Below are 21,444 nucleotides of genomic sequence, written 5' to 3'. Positions count from 1 at the left end.
GTTAAGCATTTTTTGTATTTTTCCCCTAACAAATTTGTTTTAATTGTATTGTACAGGTTATAGGTCGCATTGAAGGTGGGTTAAGTTTTGAAATGATTTATTGCACTAATTTTTTTATATCACAAAAACCTGGCAATTTAACAGGAGTGTGTAAACTTTTTATTTCCTGTGTGTGTGTGTGTGTGTGTGTGTGTGTGTGTGTGTGTGTGTGTGTGTATATGTACTGTGTATGTATATATAATTAGTTTTTTAGTTGGATTTTGCTGTAATATCTAGTTTGTACTGTAAGTATTACTTATTGTTATGTGTTAAGCTTTCTTACTGCTTTATTGACCTATTTTGCAGCTGAAAACTGTCTTGGTACCAGCTCACTAACCCAATCGGCAAACTAAGTAGAGAAATAACTCTGACTTTTGCATGTAATTGTAACATGATATACATAACTTGTTTCTTGTATCAGTTGCATTTGAAAGACTTTGACTGATCATGTTGTATATATTGGGCAGTACTATTTTCTCATGTATTCGTGTTAACTGTGCTTGTATTTATGCATTTTTTGTACAATTCTTACAGAAATACAGGCAACAGGCTTCAACTATCAGAATGAAGATGAAAAGGTCACTCTGTCATTTCCTAGTTCTCTTCGCAAAGGTAAGTTCTTAAATGTTTCAGACCTGAGTGAAGTTTAAAAAAAAAAAAAACAGGCTTGCACAGATTTGTGATTTAGGGAGTATGTGGTAAAACTACAGATAGGATCATAGTCTCATTTCCTTCTCCGTTTTCAAGGCTTAATAATTTCCTTCTTTGATGGTTATTTAGATACATAACCATTCCATTAGCAATCAGGCTTTTTGAGGTTTGCACTGTTTTTTTTTCCTTTTTTTGTTCATTGTTTCCTTTTCAGATTCCTACCAAGTGGACTGCTTTAGTTTCCCACAGAGGAAAGTTGAAGAAAGTCTGCAGTCCTGCTGAAGTTCTTGATATTTCTAAAAATGTGCAGGCAAGTGGTGTAAGAGTAGAGTAGAAGAGGAGGATTGCACGGCTCTGCAGTCTGTTGCTCTCTGAGCATGATTAAGTGCTTGCAGTGTTATAAATGTTCAACTGTATTAAAGCTGATTACTGCCAATCCGTGTGGCAGAAGTGTGAAAGTTTTCAGTTAGTGAGTCAAGGATTACCTGTCCTTACCAAGTTTGAGTATATGGTGGTCAAATTAATTATATGCTGTCATTGCCTTTGAGATGCTTGCTTCATCTCTAGATGATATTTACTGATTTGCCAAAATTAAATACCATTTTGACTTGAGGGAAGGGTTTACTAAAGCAGTTTGTCCATCCAAAAGAGTACAGCTGTTTGGATGAATTGCCACTTGTTTGTGCCTGTGATGGTGGAGTTCATTTGCATTTACTGTTTAGTTATCTCTTCTACAGTGGGTTAGTCGTACCTTTCTTCAGGAATGGTCACTGTAGTTGGTTACTTACTATGAAATGTATGGTGATCGTGCCAGCTTTTGTTTAGCTGTTGTACTCTCGTTTGTATTCCAGTGCAGGCCTTGTGCCTGTGTTGGTAGTCATGCCAAGGTGCCGCACTACTCCCATAGTAAATAGCATTGGCATATGCCAAAATCAGTTGTTGCGTCTTTGCAGCTTTGCTGGATTGATTTTCAGTTTTGAGAATTTTTAATATTTTCAAGTCGGTCTACAAGTAGTTTGCTTACATTTTTGATTTAACTTGAAAGGTTTGGGGGCCTTGGTTGTCATGCATGTCATTATGAAAGACAAACTGAATCACAGTAGTTCCATTTACACAGCTAATTTTGTTTTGGTCCTCAGCACAGTTCAAAAATCTTGTGGTTATTGCTATAAATTGTAGTGAAACGAGTAATTAAAAATGTTAGGAAAATTGTTTTAATCTCATCATAATTTCTTAATCTTTGTATGAAAAAGTATAAAAAGAAAAGAATAAACCACACCGAGAAACTGAATAATATTAGCGCTTTTGTTTACTATTTCGGCAAACTTCTTCAGACAATTAACAAATGGATAATGTATTCATTAAATACACAATCAAAACTATGGCATCATGGAACAAATACAAAAGACAAGCCCACATTTAAAAGGGCTCACACTAAATATTATAACCATTAAAAAATAATAATAATAAACACTACTAATGTATTACAAACATAATTGAGTACATCTAAATATTATGTATATTTGAAAATAAAAATATAAATATATAAATATAAATATACATAATTAACAATTCATCTCAACAAGGCCCTAATAATGAAGACCTAATAACTTTAATTAGGGGAAGTCAGCCTTCCCCCTCTATAAGACAAAGGATTGATTTTCCTTTTGATTCTACAGACCGTGAGCCTGATGACTCTGATTCCCTCTGATTACCAGGACATTCCCTTATCTACCTATGAGGATTCAGATGCAGAGGATTCCATCCCCCTCTGCCACCCCTCCAGAAGACTTATCTTTTCTTGAAACCTTGCATACCTTGAGAGCATTTCCGCTGGGAATGCCAGGACTACCCACAGTCCAAAAACAGACTCCGAGAATTTTTAGACTCACCTCAGCACAGGCCAATAGCTATAACCCCTGATGTTCTTCGTGTTTCACTGTTGCAGTCATTACATTTGGGTAATCTGCTTGCAGGTTACCCTGGTTCAGCCTGATGAACAAAATCTTAGGTCCTGCGTCAGTTGCTGTCCCTTCTTCCATGACGTTGGGTCATCAGGGGTATAAAACATGCAGCAGACGCCATTACATCAGTCTTTCTTGCTGTGCGGTGCCTGAAGCAGAAGCAGTTCGCAAGTGCCGGTCGACCTACTCCTGAAATTTTTGTTTTCGGGTTTCAGAACCGAAGTCTTCAACTAAAGCTAAGTACCCCGTTGGGGAAATTTTTCTTGCTCCTTACCGATGTCAGTAAAAGTTAATAATTGCATTATTTGTGGAAAGCAAATACCTCATAAGGATTTTCATTCTTACTGTATTCCTTGCCTAGGCCCTGACCACGACGTACCTTGCTGTCGGTTTTGTGCTTTATGTAATCGGCGCACTATCCGTCGTTGGTACTTTTTTACTTCTAAATATTTTGGCTTACTCTTTAATTATCCAGCAATGATGTCGGTTAGCAATCAGACTACAGGAATACCTAAAAAAACGCAAAGAAAAAGACAGAGACAGGCTGTTGAGGTCCAAAACTGCCAACGACGCTTCTCCTAAGTTAGTCTCCAGTTCACCGGTACTCAGTGTGGCGCTTTCACAGCCCCTGATACCCGCTTCTCCTGATTCGCAGGCCTCTACCGAGACCCATTCGGAGTCCGGTATGCCACGAGATGCTTCAATTATGGAACCCGCGGATGTCTCTACCTTGGATGGGTCCAGAGCCGCTGTGCAGGCACTGGCTTCTGAGGGTGTATGCAGGCCTACAGATTTGTATATTAAAATGACGCCATCTTCAATATTAAGGTCAAAATCTCAAACTGTCTAAAAAAACCAACACCTAGGCCTGTGGCCCCTATGCCTAAAAAACAAATGATCAAAATGGCTGAAGATTTAATTACTCTAATCGGGGTTAACCAACCCCCCCCCCCCCGCCCTCTTCTAAGAGGCCTAGGCAAGAAATTGACTATGAATCTTCTGAACAGGATTGTATTTCTTCTGACTCTTCTAATGAAACGGAATTGTCTATACCTACTTATGAGGACTGATGCAGAGGATTCCATTCCTTCTGCTTCTCCCCCTGAGGATTTTTCTTTTGGGGAAACTTTACATACCTTAAGGGAACATTTCCACTGGGAAAGTCAGGATTTTTCTGAATCTAAAAAGAGGCTTAGGGATTTTCTTCCACAGCATAGGCCTTTGGCTATACCTCCTGCTCTAGACATTGTTGATGTGTTTTCAGAATCTAGTATGGCTCCTGATTCTCTGCCTCCGGCTCCTTGTAAGCCAGACAGATACTACAGGGTTCCGGACTCCCACAAATTCCTTTTTCAAAAATCCTGTTGCTGATCCTGAAACCATTTCTGAGGGCCCCAAGGGCATTAAGGCTTCTACTGCTAAAAATCCTGCCCCTTCTGATCGAGATTCTAGGGCGCCGGATAGATGGGGTAAGAAGGTCTACACTTCTGCAACCTTGGCAATCAGGGCTTTAAACTGTCAATTCCATATGCTAAAATATCAGCAGCATATAATGGGACTGCTTAAACAGAAAATGTTGATTTCTGACTGTGTGGAAAATAAAGATTTACAGGATCTATTGCATTCAGCTGAACAAGTTGGAAAGCACACTTTGGAATGTGGTTTTGATTCTTTGGAGGCCTTTTGCAGGGCTGCTGTAATTGGGTCTGTGCTAAGAAGGCATGCTTGGCTCAAAGAGCAATCTGTGACTGATCATGTTCAAGCAAAATTGTTGGATGCTCCTTTTACAACTGGGCCGTCTCTTTGGCAATAAGGCTGAAGAAGTTCTAAAAAAAAGATGGAAGATAAAGCGAAATCTATGCAAACTGTGAAAGATTTCTTAAAAGTGCAACCTCCAAGATTTAGTAGGCACTGGACTACTAAGAACTAGTCCTTTCCAGTTCCTTCGAGAGCCACTCAAGTCAAACCCAGACATTCCAAAGGCACCAGGTTTCAGTCCGAAAGGACTTTTTCAGAACAAAGCAATGGGGTGCCTCCTCTTCCAAATATGGAAACAAGACCCCTCCCTATGGTAAGCAGTCTCAATTACTTCCCTCTACACTTATCAAGCACTTATCTTTTAGCAGCCCCTTTGGGGGAAAACTGGCTGCTCTTTGCAAAAAACTGGCAGCTTATAACCCAGGACAAATGGGTTTTAAATATAGTATCCCAGGGATACAGATTTCATTTCCACACATTGCCAACTCCAAACGGATGGCCAGACCTGCCCCCAAATCAGTGGGCAGAGGCCCAGAAACAAGTACTTTCTCTTATGAGCATGGGGGCTATTCAACTAGTACCCAACTAGTACCAGAGCATGGGGGCTATTCAACTAGTACCAGAAGAGGAAAAGGGACAAGGTTTCTATTCTAGACTTTTCCTGGTACCCAGAAAAGACAAATCATGGCATCCAATTCTGGACTTATCTACTCTAAACACCTTTCTGGACATTCCAAAATTCAAGATGCTGACTCTTCACCAGTTACTTCCTATGCTAGGCAAAGATGCCTGGTTGGCAACTCTACATTTAAGTGGCTTACCTGCATATCCCAATCAGGGAATCTTGCAGAAGATACAAAGTAGGCTACTTGCATTACCAGATGTTCTTCGTGTTTCACTGTTGCAGTCATTACATTTGGGTAATCCTGCTGGCAGGTTGCCCTCAGCCAGCCTGAATTCCAAAGTCTTGGGTCCTGCGTCTGCTGCTGTCGTCCTTTCCCTGACGTCAGGTAGTCAGGGGTATAAAAGATGCGGCTGACGCCATTTTCTTTAGTCTTTCTTGCCGCGCGGTGCCCGAAGCAGAAGCAGTTCGCAAGTGCCGGTCGGCCGACTCCTGAGATTTTCATGTTAGTTTCAGAGCTGAAGTCTTCAATAAAGCCAAGTACCCCATTGGGGAAACTTTTTTTTTTTTTTTTTTCTTGCACCAGACCGATGTCAGAAAAAGTTAATAATTGTATTTCTTGTGGGAAGCAAATACCTCATAAGGATTTTCATTCTTACTGTATTCCTTGCCTAGGCCCTGATCACAACGTTTCTGGTTGTCTGTTTTGTGCTAGATTTAACCAACGCACTATTAAGCGTCTGTATGATTTTGCTTTAAACTATTTTGGACGCCAGTTTAATTATCCAGAAATGTCGTCGGATAGCCATCAGACTACCGGAGTTCACAAGAAATGCAAAGAGAAGGAAAGAGACAGAAAACAGAGGCCCAAAACTGACGACTAAGCTTCTCCTAAGCCGTTTGGTTCTCAGTGAGGCGCTTTCGCAGCCCCTGACGCCCGCTACTTTAGTGTCGCAGGCGACTACTGACTCCCACGTGGAGTCGGCCATGCCACTGGAAACTCAAGGTATTGGAGCCTCGGATATTATCCCTTCAGATGGGTCCGGAGCCGCTGAGCGGGCACCGGCTTCTGAGGGTGTATTCAGACCTAAACATCTTTACATCAAACAGACTTCAGCTTCACAGGCAAAGACTAAAGCACCTTCCGAAGCAAAGAAACAAGCTCAAGAGCCACGTGGTCAAGGCCTCTGTGCCCAAAAAACAGATGCTCAAAATGGCCGAAGATTTGATTACCTTGATCAGGGGTTCCCATCCCCCTCCTGATAGAGGCCTAGGCAAGAGACTGACTATGAATCTTCAGATCAGGTTTCCATTTCTTCTGATTCCTCTTCTGATCAGGAATATTCTCTTCCCCCTTATGAGGATTGTGATGCTAAAGAATCTATACCTTCAGCTTCTCCTCCCGAGGACTATTCTTTTGGGGAAACCTTGCATACCATGAGGGAGCATTTCCACTGGGAGGGCCAAGATCTTTCAGAATCTAGAAAGAGGCTAAGGGATTTCCTTTTACTACCTCAACACAAGCCACTAGCCATCCCACCTGTGTTAGACATTGTAGATGATGTGTTTTCGGAGTCTAGTCTTACCCCTGACTCCTTACCTCCAGCTGCTGTTAAGCCTGACGGATATTACAGGGTTCCTGACTCTCATAAATTCCTTTTTAAAAACCCTGCTGCAGACCCAGAAACTATTTCTCAGGGTCCCAAAGGAGTTGAGGCTTCCGCTGCAAAAAACCCTACCCCCTCTGACGGAGATTCTAGGGCACTGGATAGATGGGGGGGGGAAGGTTTACACATCTGCTACCTTGGCTGTAAGGGCCTTAAACTGTCAGTTTCATATGCTCAAATATCAGCAGCATCTCATGGCATTGCTTAACCAGAAAATGTTGTTAAACTCTGTGCAGAAAACAAGGAAATGCAGGATTTATTGCATGCAGCTGAACAAGTTGGAAAGCATACTTTGCAATGTGGATTTGATTCTCTAGAGGCCTCCTGCAGGACCACAGTTACAGGTTCTGTAATTAGGAGGCATGCTTGGTTAAAGGAACAACATCTGCCCAATCATATTAGTCAAATTATTAGATGCCCCTTTACAGCATGATACTTCGGTGTTAAGGCAGAAGAGGTGTTGAAAATGGAGGACAAAGCTAAATCTATGCAAACGGTCAAAAGATTTTTTACAAGTACAGCCACCTAGGTTTAATAGACACTGGCCAACAAAGAATTGGTCCTTTCCTGTGTCAGACGGACCTCAAAGGGGCAGATCCCAGGCGCAAGGTTCATACCGCTCAAAGCAGTGGGGGGCTTCTACCTCCAAAGTTGGAGAAGACCAATCACAACCATACAAGAAACAGTCCCAATGATTTCCCCCTGCCTGCACCAAGCACTTATCTCCTGGCAGCACCCTTGGGGGGAAAATTAGCACTTTTTTCACAAAATTGGCACATTATAACCCAGGACAAATGGGTCCTAAATATCGTGTCACAAGGCTGCAAGTTCCATTTCCATAACCTGCCAAAGGCAAACGGCTGGCCAAATCTGCCAAAAAATCAATGGGCAAAGGCACAAAAACAAGTCTCATCCCTCATGGACATGGGGGCCATTCAACAAGTACCAGAGCAAGAGCAGGGGCAAGGATTTTACTCAAGACTATTCTTGGTACCCAGAAAGGATAAGGCCTGGAGGCCAATACTGGACCTATCTATTTTAAACACATTCCTGGATATACCAAAATTCAAGATGTTAACTTTGCAGCAGCTTCTGCCCATGCTGGGCAAGAATGCTTGGCTTGTGACTTTAGACCTAAAAGAGGCATACCTGCATGTCCCAATCAGACAAATATGCAGAAGATACCTCAGATTCAAGGCTGGCTCAATGCATTACCAATTCTCTGCACTGCCCTTTGGCTTATCTACTGCGCCCAGTGTCTTTACAAAGTGCCTGGCACCAGTAATTGCGTTCTGCAGACAAAGACGAATACAAATATATCCTTACTTGGATGACCATCTTAATTCAAGCAGAGAACAAGGTCATTCTTCTACATCATCTGACGTTTGTGAAAAGACTTCTTACATGCCTAGGGTACACAGTCAGTGAAAAGAAATCAAAACTAGTACCCTCTCGAGATAATATTCCTGGGTGCAAGCTTAAATACAACTGCTTAGATGGCTTATCTCATGCCAGACAAAGGCAACTGACTACCTATTTCAAAATGTTGGCAAAGGCCAAGTTATCTGCAAGAAAAATTCTGCAGGCTTTGGGCTTCATGGCATCCTGCAGCCTACTAATTCCATATGCAAGACTGCATATGAGGAAACTTCAATGGTACCTAAAAAGTGTTTGGACTCAACATTGCCACAGCCTGGAAACTATGATTACTCATTCCATGCTGCAACAGGAGTTTCGATGGTGGGCAAAGGCTTGTCAACAAAACGAGGGACAGCCATTCACATTACCCCCAGTCAGGCATTCACTAATAACGGATGCATCAGATTATGCCTGGGGGGCCCACATGGCAGGAAGATGCATTCAAGGCATATGGACCTCAAACCAAATGCATCTACATATCAATCAAAAAGAGATGCTAGCAGTTCAAAATGCCCTGACAGCCTTCAAGGACCTACTTCATCCAGGACAACTACTGATAAAGACAGACACCACCACGGTTATGTGGTATATATAAAAAAAACAAGGGGGCACACATTCTTACCCCCTGTGCAGACTAGCCATGACTTTATGGGACACAGCATTGTCTTACCAAGTACATCTGCAGGCACAATTCCTGCCAGGAAGGAAAAATACTCTGGCAGACGAACTAAGCAGAAACCTCATGGATCCCCACGAGTGGCACCCGGACCCACAAGTCTTCAGCATAACAAGAAAATGGGGATGCCCGAACATAGATCTATCTGCCTCCCCTCACAACAACCAACTAAAACGATTCTGCACAAGGATTTATCACAGACAAGCATGGAAAGTGGACACCGTGTCAGTATATGCATTTCCCCCTCTGCCTCTCCTCCCCAAGGTACCCCTAAAGGTCAGATAGAAGCAAAGGATGATACTGATTGCCCAGACTGGCCCCGCCAACACTGGTATCCAATACTAAGGAGCTTGCCTCAGTGCTCAGCTTGAACCTTACCTCAAATACCTCAGCTACTGTCCCAGCAAAACAGTCTGATCCTACACAGCCAACTCAGAACTTTAAACCTGACAGCATGGCTAATAATGTAGTCCTACAAAACGCACCTCTTAGTAAAGCTGTGATGGATGTCATTTTGGAAGCCAGAAGGCCTAGTACTAGAAAATCTTATGCTGGAAAATGGAAGAGATTCTGTGCTTGGAACCAGGCACAAGGAACTGATAAAGCTGTGCCAAATATTCTTCAGATTTTGCAGTACTTAACTGAGATGCTGGACAAAGGCCTATCTTTTTCATCTATCAAAATTCATGCCTTTGCCATTTCAGCTCATTACAATGTATAGCCACCAATCTTTTCTCATCCCTTATTAAAGCAGTACCTCAGAGGAGCCAAAAATTTAAGATCTCCAAGGAGATCACCAATGCCTGCATGGGGACCTCAACTATGTCTTGGAAAAACTCACCCTGCCTCCTTTTGAGCCAGCAGCTACTACTGATATAAAGTTTTTATCTTGGAAAACAGATCTGCTCCAAGCAATAACTTCTGCAAGGCGAGTTTCAGAGCTACAGGCACTCATGGATGTGGAACCCTTCATCGTTTTTTATCCAAACAGGGTCTCTCTGAGGACAAACCCAACATTTATGCCTAAGGTGGTGTCCAGTGTGGCTCTCAACCAAACTATTCACCTGCCAACCTTTTACCCAAATCCACAGAACAAGGGCGAGAGAATTCTGCATTCTTTGGACGTACACAGACAGCTTAGATTCTACCTGGACAGAACCAAAGCTTTCAGAAAGACAGAGCAATTAGTGGCATATGCTGCAGCATCACGAAAAAAGGCCATCTCAAAGCAGACTATTTCAAAGTGGATAGGCCACTGCATTCGTTTCTGCTATGTACACCATGGCAAGCCAGTACCTAAGGGCATTAGGCCACACTCAACCAGAGCTGCAGCCACTTCAGCAGCCTTTCTCAGGGGAGTACCTACCAAGGACATTTTAGAGGCTGCTACTTGGAGTTCAGTGCACACCTTTACAAAGCACTATCCTCTGCCATTCTACTCTAAATCCAGGGCAGGCTTTGCCACTGCAGTTCTGCAGGGCCTCATAGCCGCTCCTAATGCTGTTTTACCTCCAGCCTCCCAACCTTAGCTTTGGAACTCTACCCAAATGTAATGACTGCAACAGTGAAACACGAAGAACATAGTACAGTTGTGTACACTTACCATAAATGTAGATGTTAGAGTGTATTCACTGTTGCAGTCCAGGTTACCCACCCACCATCCCCCTTTCTTCTGATGGAACCTATGTGGTGTATTTGCTTGTAGATGAAGGTAAAGTTTATATTGGTGCATGTATTTATGTATATATAAATTTTGGCTACCCTTTTAGGGTCACCTGACATCTGGGGCAAGAAAAACTAAAGAAAATGGCGTCTGCCACATCTTTTATACCCCTGACAACAGGGAAGGGGCGACAGCGGCCGACGCAGGACCCAAGACTTTGGAATTCAGGCCGGCTGAGGGCAACCTGCCAGCAGGATTACCCAAATGTAATGGCTGCAAAAGTGAATACACTCTAACATCTACATTTATGGTAAGTGTACACAACTGTACTTTCTCTGCACTGCCCTTTGGCTTATCTACTGCGCCCAGGGTCTTTACAAAGTGCCTGGCTCCAGTAATTGCATTTTGCAGGCAAAGAAATATTCAAATATATCCATACCTTGACGATTGTCTAATTCAGGCAGAAAACAAGGACTTTCTTCTATAACATCTCGCATTTGTAAAAAGGGTCCTAACTTGTCTAGGGTACACTATAAACGAAAAGAAATCACAACTGGTACCGTCTCAGAAAATTACATTCCTGTGTGCAAGCTTGAATAAAACTGCTCAGATGGCTTTCCGTACACCAGAAAAACAAATTCATTTGGTGACTTCAAACAGGTGGCCACAAAAACCCTGCTTTCTGCAAGGCAAATACTGCAAGCCTTTGGGTTCATGGCCTCCTGCATTCTTCTAATTCCATATGCAAGACTGCATATGAGGAAATTTCAGTGGTATTTAAAAAGTGTATGGAGTCAACATTGTCAGACCCTGGAAACAATGATTCCTATCATACCTTGCCTGCGCCTAGAGTTCCTATGGTGGGCAGATGCCTGCCACCAGAACAAGGGACTGCCATTCTCACCACCCCCTGCAGCCCAAATCCTAACTACAGATGCATCAGACTATGCATGGGGTGCTCATCTGGCAGGGAAGTGCATTCAGAGGGAATGGAGCACAAATCAAATGCACCATCATATAAATCAAAAAAGTGCTAGCTGTACAGAATGCTCTGACAGCCTTCAAGAACTACCTTCACCCAGGACAATTACTGATTGACTGACAACACCACGGTTATGTGGTACATAAACAAGCAGGGGGGTACACACTTCTACCCCCTCTGCAGACTAGCCATGGCATTGTGGAACACGGGCTTGAGCTGTCAGGTGCAACTACAAGCTCAATTCCTGCCAGGAAAGCTGAATACTCTGGCAGACGAACTAAGCAGAAATCTCATGGACCCACACGAATGGAAACTGGAACCGTGGATTTTCAACATGTTGACACGCAAATGGGGGAGCCCAGACATAGTTCTGGGGTGAGTCAAAAAGATCCATCAGTTGGACAAATTTTGCACAAGAACTCATCACAAAAAAGCCTGGAAAGTGGATGCTGTGTCCTTCAGCTGGAAAAACCTATCAGTCTATGCCTTCGCCCCTCTGCTTCTGCTCTCCAAAGTACTACTAAAAATCAAACCGGACAAACCAAGGATGATTTTGATTGCTCCAGACTGGCCGCGCCAACACTCGTACCCCCTCCTGCACAGTGTCACTGTTATCTCCATGGCACCTGCCTCAAACTCCTTCCCTGCTGTCTCAGCAGGAGAACCAGATTCTACACCCTCAGCTTCTAACACTGAACTTTGTAGCCTGGCTAATTACTTAATCTGTCCTTTACCATCTCTCAGCAAACCTGTGATGGATATCATTTTAGAGGCAAGAAGACCTAGTACTAGAAAATATTATGCTGAAAAATGGAAATGATTCTGTGCCTGGTACCAGTCTCAAGGGATGAGCACAGCAGCGCCCAATTTACCTCAGATTTTACAATACTTAACGGAGATGCTTCACAAGGGCCTGTCTTTTTCCTCCATTAAAATCCATGCCTCAGCCATTTCAGCTCATTATAACACAGAACTTCCCCTCTTCTCTCATCCACTGCTCAAGCAGTTCCTCAGAGGGGCCAAAAATTTGAGACCACCCAGGAGAGCTCCAACCCCAGCCTGGGACCTTAACTTTGTCTTGGAGAAACTCACTCTACCTCCTTTCGAGCCAGATGCTACTGCAGACTTAAAATTTCTTTCTTGGAAAACAGCGGATGCTCTGTCCTTCAGCTGGAAAAATCTATAAGTCTATGCCTTTCCCCCTCTTCCTCTGCTCTCCAAAGTTCTACTAAAAGTCAAACAGAACAAACCAAAAATGATTTTGATTGCTCCAGACTGGCCTCGCCAACACTGGTACCCACTCTTGCGCAGTGTCACACATTTCACCGTGGCACCTGCCTCAGATACCTTCCTTACTGTCTCAGCAGAACAACCAAACTCTGCACCCTCAGCTCCAAACTTTGTATCTTGCAGCGTGTTTAGTCACCTAAATTCACCCTTAAGATCCCTCAACAAACCTGTGGTGGATGTCATTTTGGAGGCGCGAAGACCTAGTACTAGAAAATCTTATGCTGACAAATGGAAAAGAGTCTGTGCCTGGAATCGATCTCAAGGGATAGAGCACAGCAGTGCCCAACATTCCTCAGATTTTGCAATACTTAACTGAGATGCTTCACAAGGGCCTGTCCTTTTCTTCCATAAACATTCATGCCTCAGCCATTTCAGCTCATTACAACACAGAACCTCCCCTCTTCTGTCTCATCTGCTAAAGCAGTATCTCAGAGGGGCCAAAAACTTGACTACCCAGGAGAGCTCCAACTCCTGCCTGGGGCCTTGATTTTGTATTTGAGAAACTCACTCTCCCTCCTTTCGTGCCAGCTGCTACTGCAGACTTAAAATTTCTCTCCTGGAAAACAGCTTTCCTTTTAGCAGTCACTTCAGCTAGAAGGATTTCCGAATTACAGGCTCTTATGGCAGTGGAGCCTTTCTTCATTTTTCATGCGGACAAGGTATCTCAGGGCCAACCCATCCTTCATGCCCAAGGTGGTATCCAGTGTGGCTCTTAATCAGACCGTTCATTTGCCAACTTTCTTTCCCAATCCACAGAACAAGGGGGAGCAGATTCTGCATTCATTGGATGTACACAGACAACTTAGATTTTACTTATACAGGACTAACTCTAAAAGAAAATCTGAACTGGTGGTAGCATTTGCTGCAGGGGCAGAGGGAAAGGCCATTTCAAAGCAAACCATTTCCAAGCAAACCATTTCCAAATGGATACGCCATTGTATTCATTTCTGTTATAAGCACCATGGAAAAACTGTCCCCCAGGGGTTCAGATCCCATTCCACCAGGGCTGCATCTACCTCAACAGCCTTTCTCAGAGGTGTTCCTACCAGGGATATTCTAGAAGCTGCTACCTGGAGCTCAGTTCATACTTTCACCAAACATTACCATTTACCACTTTTCTCTAAATCCAGAGCTGGCTTTGCCACTGCTGTCTTGCAAGGCCTTATAGCTCGTCCTAATGCTGCATAATTTCCTCCTCCCAACCATAGATTTGGGAATCTTCCCAAATGTAATGACTACAGCAGTGAAACATGAACATAGTTGTGTACACTTACCGTAAATGTAGATGTTTGAGTGTATTAACTGTTGCAGTCCAGGTTTTCCTCCCTCCAGCCCCCTATTTATCTCTGGCTATACTTCTACTTTCTTTTACTATGCTTAAAAGCCCTTTTGGTGTATTTGCTTTTGGTTGGAGGTATATTTTTGTGTTTTTAATTTTATTTGCTCCCCATTTGGGGGGGGGGGTCACCTGACATCTGGGGCAAGAAAAACTGATGTAATGGCGTCAGCTGCATGTTTTATACCCCTAACGTCATGGAAGAAGGGACTGCAACCGATGCAGGACCCAAGACTTTGTTAATCAGGCCGACTGAGGGCAACCTGCCAGCAGATTACCCAAATGTAATGACTGCAACAGTGAGTTCACTCTAACATCTACATTTATGGTAAGTGTACACAACTGTACTTTCTCTGTTTAATTATCCAGAAATGTTGGTTAGCCATCCGACTACCGGGATTCTGAAAAAATGCAAAGATAAAGGCAGACAGTCCGCTGAGGTCCAAAACTGCAGACGACGGTTCTCCTAAGCCAGTCGCCAGTTCGCCGGTACTCATTGAGGCGCTTTTGCAGCCCATGATACCTGCTACTTCTGATTTGCAGGCCTCTACTGAGACCCATTCTGAGTTCGGTATGCTGCGAGATACTTCAGATATGGAACCCGTGGATGTCTCTACCTTGGATCGGTCCGGAGCCGCTGTGCAGGCACTGGCTTCTTAGGGTGTATTCAGGCCTACGGACTTGCATATTAAATCGACGCCTCCTTCATTACTAAGGCCTAAATCTGGATCCATGTCTAAAAAAACGATGCCCAGGCCACATGCTCTGGCCTCTGTGCCGAAAAAAACAAATGATAAAAATGGCTGAAGATCTAATAACTCTAATCAGAGGCAGCCAACCCCCCCCCCTCCTCTAAGAGGCCTAGCGCTGAGCTTGACTATGAATCTTCTGATCAGGATTCTGTTTTTTCTGACTCTTCTGATGACCTGGATTTGTCCTTGCCTACTTATGAGGATTCTGATGCAGAGGACTCTATTCCCTCTGCTTCCCCTCCTGAGGCTTTTTTCTTTTGGGGAAACCTAAGGGAGCATTTTCGCTGGGAAAGCCAGGAATTTTCTGATGTAAAAGAGGCTTAGGGATTTCCTTCTCCTACCTCAGCATAGGCCTTTGGCTATTCCTCCTGTACTAGACATTGTAGATGATGCTTTCTTGGAATCCAGTTTGGCCCCTGATTCCATGCCCTCCTGCTCCCAGTAAACCTGACAAATACTACAGGGTCCCTGAGTCCCACAAGTTCCTTTTCAAAAATCCTATTGCAGATCCAGAGACTATTTCACAGGGGCCCATGGGCATTAAGGCTTCTACTGCTAAAAATCCTACCCCTTCTGATAGAGACTCCAAGGCGCTGGATAGATGGGGTAAAAAGGTTTACACTTCAGCAACCTTGGCCATTAGAGCTTTAAACTGCCAATTTCATATGTTGAAATATCAGCAATATGTTATTGGACTGCTTAAACAGAAAATGATGATTCCTGACTGTGTGGAAAATAAAGACTTGCAGGATTTAATGCATTCTGCTGAACAAGTTGGAAAACATACTTTGCAATGTGGCTTTAATTCTTTAGAAGCCTCTTGCAGGGCTGCTGTTACTGGATCTGTGCTTAGAAGGCATGCTTGGCTTAAGGAGCAATCTTTGCCTGATCATGTTAAAGCTAAATTGTTGGATGCTCCTTTAAATCAGGACCGCCTGTTTGGCAACAAGGCTGAAGAAGTTCTTAAGATGGAAGACGAAGCTAAATCTATGCAAACTGTTAAAAGATTATTTTACAAGTTCAGCCTCCTAGATTTAGTAGGCACTGGCCCCAAATTGGTCCTTTCCAGTCCCTTCCTGGTCTTCACAAGCCAAACCTAGACAGCAAAAAACCCAGGTTTCAGTCCCAGGGGACTCTCAGAACTAACAGTGGGGGGCCTCCACTTCCAAGTCTGGGAATAACAAGCCTCCCCCTATGGTAAACTGTCTCAATGACTTCCTTTTAAAATTTCCAAGCACTTATCTTCTGACTGCCCCTTTGGGGGGAAAGATTGCTCTTCATGCAAAGAACCGGGAACTCATTACCCAGAACAAATGGGTTTTAAATATAGTGTCCCAGGGATATAGATTTCACTTCCACATGTTGCCAACACCAAATGGGTGGCCGGACCTACCCACAAATCAGTGGGCAGAGGCTCAAAAGCAAGAACTTTCTCTCTTAAGCATGGGGGCTATTCAACTGGTACCAGAAGAGGAAAAGGGACAAGGTTTCTACTCGAGACTTTTCCTGGTACCCAGAAAAGAAAAATCATGGCGTCCTATCCTGGACCTGTCTACCCTAAACACCTTTAGAGATTCCAAAATTCAAGATGCTGACACTTCACCAATTATTTTCTATGCTACGCAAAGACGCCTAATTGGCAACACTAGATTTAAAAGAAGCATACCTACACATCCCAGTCAGGGAATCTTGCAGAAGATACCTACGCTTCAAAGCAGGCTACACGCACTATCAGTTCTCTGCACTGCCCTTTGGCTTATCTACTGCACCCAAGGTATTCACAAAGTGCCTAGCTCCAGTTATTGCATTTTGCAGGCAAAGAAGTATTGAAATACCCACACCTGGACGATTGTCTAATTCAGGTAGAAAGCCAGAACATACTTTTGAATCATCTGGCCTTTGTAAAAAGGGTTCTAACTTGTCTGGGGTACACCATAAACGAAAAGAAATCCCACCTGGTACCCTGTCAACAAATTACATTCCTGGGAGCAAGCTTGAATATAACTTCACAGACTGCTTACCTCATGCCAGAAAAGCAAATTCATTTGACAACCTACTGCAAACAAGTGGCCACAAAAACCCTGCTATCTGCAAGACAAATACTGCAAGCCTTGGGGTTCATGGCCTCCTGCATTCTTCTAATTCCATATGCAAGACTGCATATGTGGAAACTACAGTGGTATCTAAAAAGCCTATGGAGTCAACATTCTCACAGCCTGGAAACAATGATTTCTATCATACCTTGCCTACACCTAGAGTTCCTTTGGTGGGCAGAGGCTTGCCACCAAAACAAGGGACTACCTTTCACACCACCCCCTGGTGCACAAACCCTAACAGATGCTTCAGACTATGCATGGGGGGCTCACCTGGCAGGGAAGTGCATTCAGGGCAAATGCACCTGCATATCAGTCAAAAAGAAATGTTAGCTGTGCAGAATGCTGATGGCCTTCAAGGACTACATTCTTCCAGGACAACTAATGGTAAAGACGGATAACACCATGGTTATGTGGTACGTAAACAAGCGGGGAGGTACACATTCTTACCCCCTCTGCAGACTAGCCATGGCATTGTTGAACACAGCCTTGAGCTACCAAGTGCACCTACAAGCTCAATTCCTGCCTGGAAAATTAAATGCACTGGCAAAAGGACTAAGCAGATACCTCATGGACCCACACCAGTGGAAACTGGAACTAAGGATTTTCAACATATTGACAAGCGAATGGGGAAGCCCAGATATAGACCTGTTTTCCTCTCCCCAGAACTACCAATTGAACAAATTTTGCACAAGGACTCTCCACAAACAAGCCAGGAAAGTGGATGATTTGTCCTTCAGCTGCAAAAACTTCTCAGTCTATGCCTTCGCCCCGCTGCCTCTGCTCTCCAAAAGTGAAACGGGACAAACCAAGGATGATTTTGATTGCTCCAGACTGGCCGCTCCAACACTGGTACCCCCTCCTGCGCAGTGTGTCACGGCTATCTCCATGTCACCTGCCTCAGACTCCTTCCCTGCTGTGTCACAGCAGGAGAACCAGATTCTGCACCCTCAGCTTCCAACACTGAACCTTGTAGCTTGGCTAATTGCTTAAACTCGACCTTACCATCCCTCAGCAAACCTGTGATGGATGTCATTTTAGAGGCAAGGAGGCCTAGTACTAGAAAGTCTTATGCTGAAAAATGGAAAAGATTCTGTGCCTGGAACCAGTCTCAAGGGATGAGCACAGCAGCGCCCAATTTACCTCGGATTTTACAATACTTAACTGAGATGCTTCACAAGGGCCTGTCCTTTTCCTCCATTAAAATCCACGCCTCAGCCATTTCCGCTCATTGTAACACAGAACCTCCCCTCTTCTCTCCTCCACTGCTCAGGCAGTTCCTCAAAGGGGCCAAAAATTTGAGACCACCCAGATCTCCAACCCCAGCCTGGTACCTTAACTTTGTATTGGAGAAACTCACTCTACCTCCTTTCGAGCCAGCTGCTACTGCAGACTTAAAATTTTTTTCTTGGAAAACAGCTTTCCTTTTAGTAATCTCTTCAGCTAGAAGGGTATCTGAATTACAGGCCCGTATGGCAGTGGAGCCTTTCATCATCTTTTATGCGGACAGGGTGTCACTCAGAACCAGTCCATCCTTCATGCCCAAGTTGGTATCCAGTGTGGCTCTTAATCAGTCCATTCATTTGCCAACCTTTTTTCCCAATCCACAGAACAAAGTGGAACGGATACTGCATTCCTTGGATGTGCACAGACAACTTAGATTCTACTTGGACAGGACTAAACCTCAATGAAAATCTGAACAACTGCTGGTAGCATTTGCTGCAGGGTCAGAGGGGAAGGCTATTTTAAAACAAACCATTTCTAAATGGATAAGCCATTGCATTCATTTCTGCTACAAGCACCATGGCTAGTTGGCCAACACAATGTGTCTGAAATTCTCCAAGTGCAACTAACACCAGGTAAGACTGCAATCCAAATTGTAGCTAGCTACAGATCCCCCACCATACCCCAAGATTCTCACTACACCTTTCTAAACCTAATACTGGGTGATTTTAACTACCCTGCCATTAACTGGGAAAGCTACTCATGTCCCAACACCTTTGCGCAACGGTTCTTGGAATTCATAAATTCCAACTCCCTGGATCAACTAATCCATAGTCCCACCAGGGGCTCCAATATCCTAGACCTGGTCATTACCAACATGGGAAATCAATGCTCCATACCTATGGTCACCCCCTCGTTAGTCAGGTCTGACCATAAGCTAATCACCCTTAACATCCACATCCCACCCCCCAGTAAAGAAACCACCATAAAAAACTTCTCCAAAGCCAACTTCATGCTACTCAAGTCAGAAGTGACAAACTTCATGACACCCATGCAGACGGAACTGAAAGTTCAACTGCTGAATCCTACACTAAGGCACTGTACGAGCACATCCACTCATGCATGAATCGTGCCATCCCAAATAGAACCAAAATGCTCTCATCCAAAAAAAGGAAGCCAATCTGGTGGTCCCCTGCCATAAACAAACTTTACAACAAAAGGAATAAACTTTTGCAGAAAAGAGGAAAATCCCAGGATGCAAAACTCCCTTACTAGCCTCAGTAAGAAACTGAGATGCCTCATAAAATCCTCCAAAGCTAGTTACGAAAATAAAATTGCCAAAGATTCCAAAGACAACCACAAAGCATTCTATAACTATGTCAAGGATCTAAATGGCAATGCTCAGATCTGCTCTGAGCTAAAACAGAATGGCATTAAATATACTGATCCGAAGGATATTGCCAATATCCTGGCAGATCGATTCAGTGCCAACTTCACCCCTCTCACCCCTAAATGGCCCATCTCAATACCGGAAGATTGCCAAATTCCAGTAATAATGGCCACACAGGTACAAAACGCACTCTCTAAAGCCAAGAATGCAGCATCCATGGGACCAGATGACATCCCGGGCTGTGTACTACATGAACTACAATATGAACTGGCACCTCACCTAAGTGTCATGTTTAATCATAGCCTCACCTCAGGTTTCGTGCCCACTGAGTGGCGCAGAGCTACAGTTATCCCAATCCACAAGGGGGGATCCACCTTGGATCCCAGAAACTACCGTCCCATCAGTCTGACAAGCCTTATCTGCAAGGCCATGGAACGTATTATCATGGAACTTATAAACAAAGACATTGGCAACCTTCAAACACTGGACCCCACCCAGTTTGGGTTTGTGAAGGGCCGATCTTGTCTCCTGAACCTGATTGACTTCTTTGAATCGGTCTCCAGAGCCATGGACAAGGGTAAGGTGGTCCACACAGCCTATCTAGACCTTGCCAAGGCCTTTGACACCATCCCCCACTCTGGAATCATAGATAAACTTACTAAGTTTGGCATTAATCCCTATGTCACCCAATGGGTTGCTAAATGGCTTACTGATAGAACCCACACTGTAAAAGTAGCCGACTCCAAATCCAGCTCCAGACAAGTGACAAGTGGAGTACCTCAGGGTTCAGTCCTGGGGACGCTCTTGTTTGGCATCTACTTCTCTGAAGTACAGGTCAACACTAAGGGACTCTGGCTAGCAAAGTTTGCAGATGACTGCAAACTGGGAGCCATTATTGAATCCCCAAATGATGTGGATACTCTACAAAAGGGCCTTACAGAAACAGATGCTTGGTGTCAGAGCCATGGGCTCGAGCTCAATGCTAAGAAATGTATTGTTATCCCCTTTCGGGAAAAAACATGTATCCATGAATTACCATATAGGTGGCAGTACACTAAACACAGAAAGTGTGATAAGAGACTTAGGGACACAGGTGGACAGTGGTCTCACCTTCGATAACCACATCGCCACAACAGTCAGGAAATCCTTCTATGTGGCACACCTCATCACGAAGGGCTTTTCATCCAGAAAAAAGGAGGTCATTGTCCCACTGTACTCATCCCTCATTAGACCCATTATAGAATACAACGCCCCATTTGGTATGTACCTCTCAAGACATCTGCAACAACTGGAAAGGCCTCAGAAATACCTCACTAAAAGAATCACAGGCCTAAAGCAGATGCCCTACGCTGACCGCCTTAAAAATCTCCAGCTATACTCTGTCGCATATTGTCTACTCAGAGGCGATCTCTGCTTAACATACAAGGCCATGTCAAACCCAGAGCTGTTGGACATGCTACACTTAAAGAAATCCCAATCCCTCAGAGCTACACGCTCCAGGGATCTAAACCTTGTCATCACAATAAACAAAACATGCTGGAGGGATAGGTTCCTGACCCAGAGACTCCCCAGACTCTGGAATAGATTGCCCATACATGTCAAGCAGAGTGCCTCTTTGGACCTCTTCAAGAGGAACCTTGACGATTGGATGGGAGAAAGGAAATTCACCCCAGGGATCACTTCAGTCGCCCTGCTAGACAGGGGTCCATGAAAGTAAATATTGTGGGAAGAAATGGTCAGGGAATTGTTATGGCTAGGCTTGTATAGGCCCTAGGGCTGATAGCCTAGTACCAACCTATGAACCTATGGAAAACCTATCCTCCAGGGGATCAGACCTCACTCCACCAGGGATGCATCTACTTCTACAGCCTTTCTCAGAACTACCAGGGACATCCTACAAGCTGCTATCTGGAGTTCT

At 44.0% G+C, this 21,444-nt stretch overlaps 1 protein-coding gene across 1 annotated transcript in view; it reads left to right on the top strand.

Annotated features, from left to right (window-relative positions):
- The window catches only part of NPEPPS (aminopeptidase puromycin sensitive), a 1,948,381-nt gene that overhangs the window by 73,310 nt on the left and 1,853,627 nt on the right, over positions 1 to 21,444 (top strand). Inside the window, exon 3 of the mRNA XM_044054968.1 lies at positions 574 to 651. Coding sequence (XP_043910903.1) covers positions 574 to 651 — 78 coding nt within the window. The remainder of the gene's footprint in view (positions 1 to 573; positions 652 to 21,444) is intronic.

This window comes from Protopterus annectens, chromosome 13.part0, assembly GCF_019279795.1.
Source record: "Protopterus annectens isolate FY-2018-M chromosome 13.part0, PAN1.0, whole genome shotgun sequence".
NCBI classification, from domain to species: Eukaryota; Metazoa; Chordata; order Ceratodontiformes; family Protopteridae; genus Protopterus; species Protopterus annectens.
The sequence above is the reverse complement of the archived record's forward strand: the minus strand, read 5'-3'. Positions and strand labels throughout refer to the sequence as shown.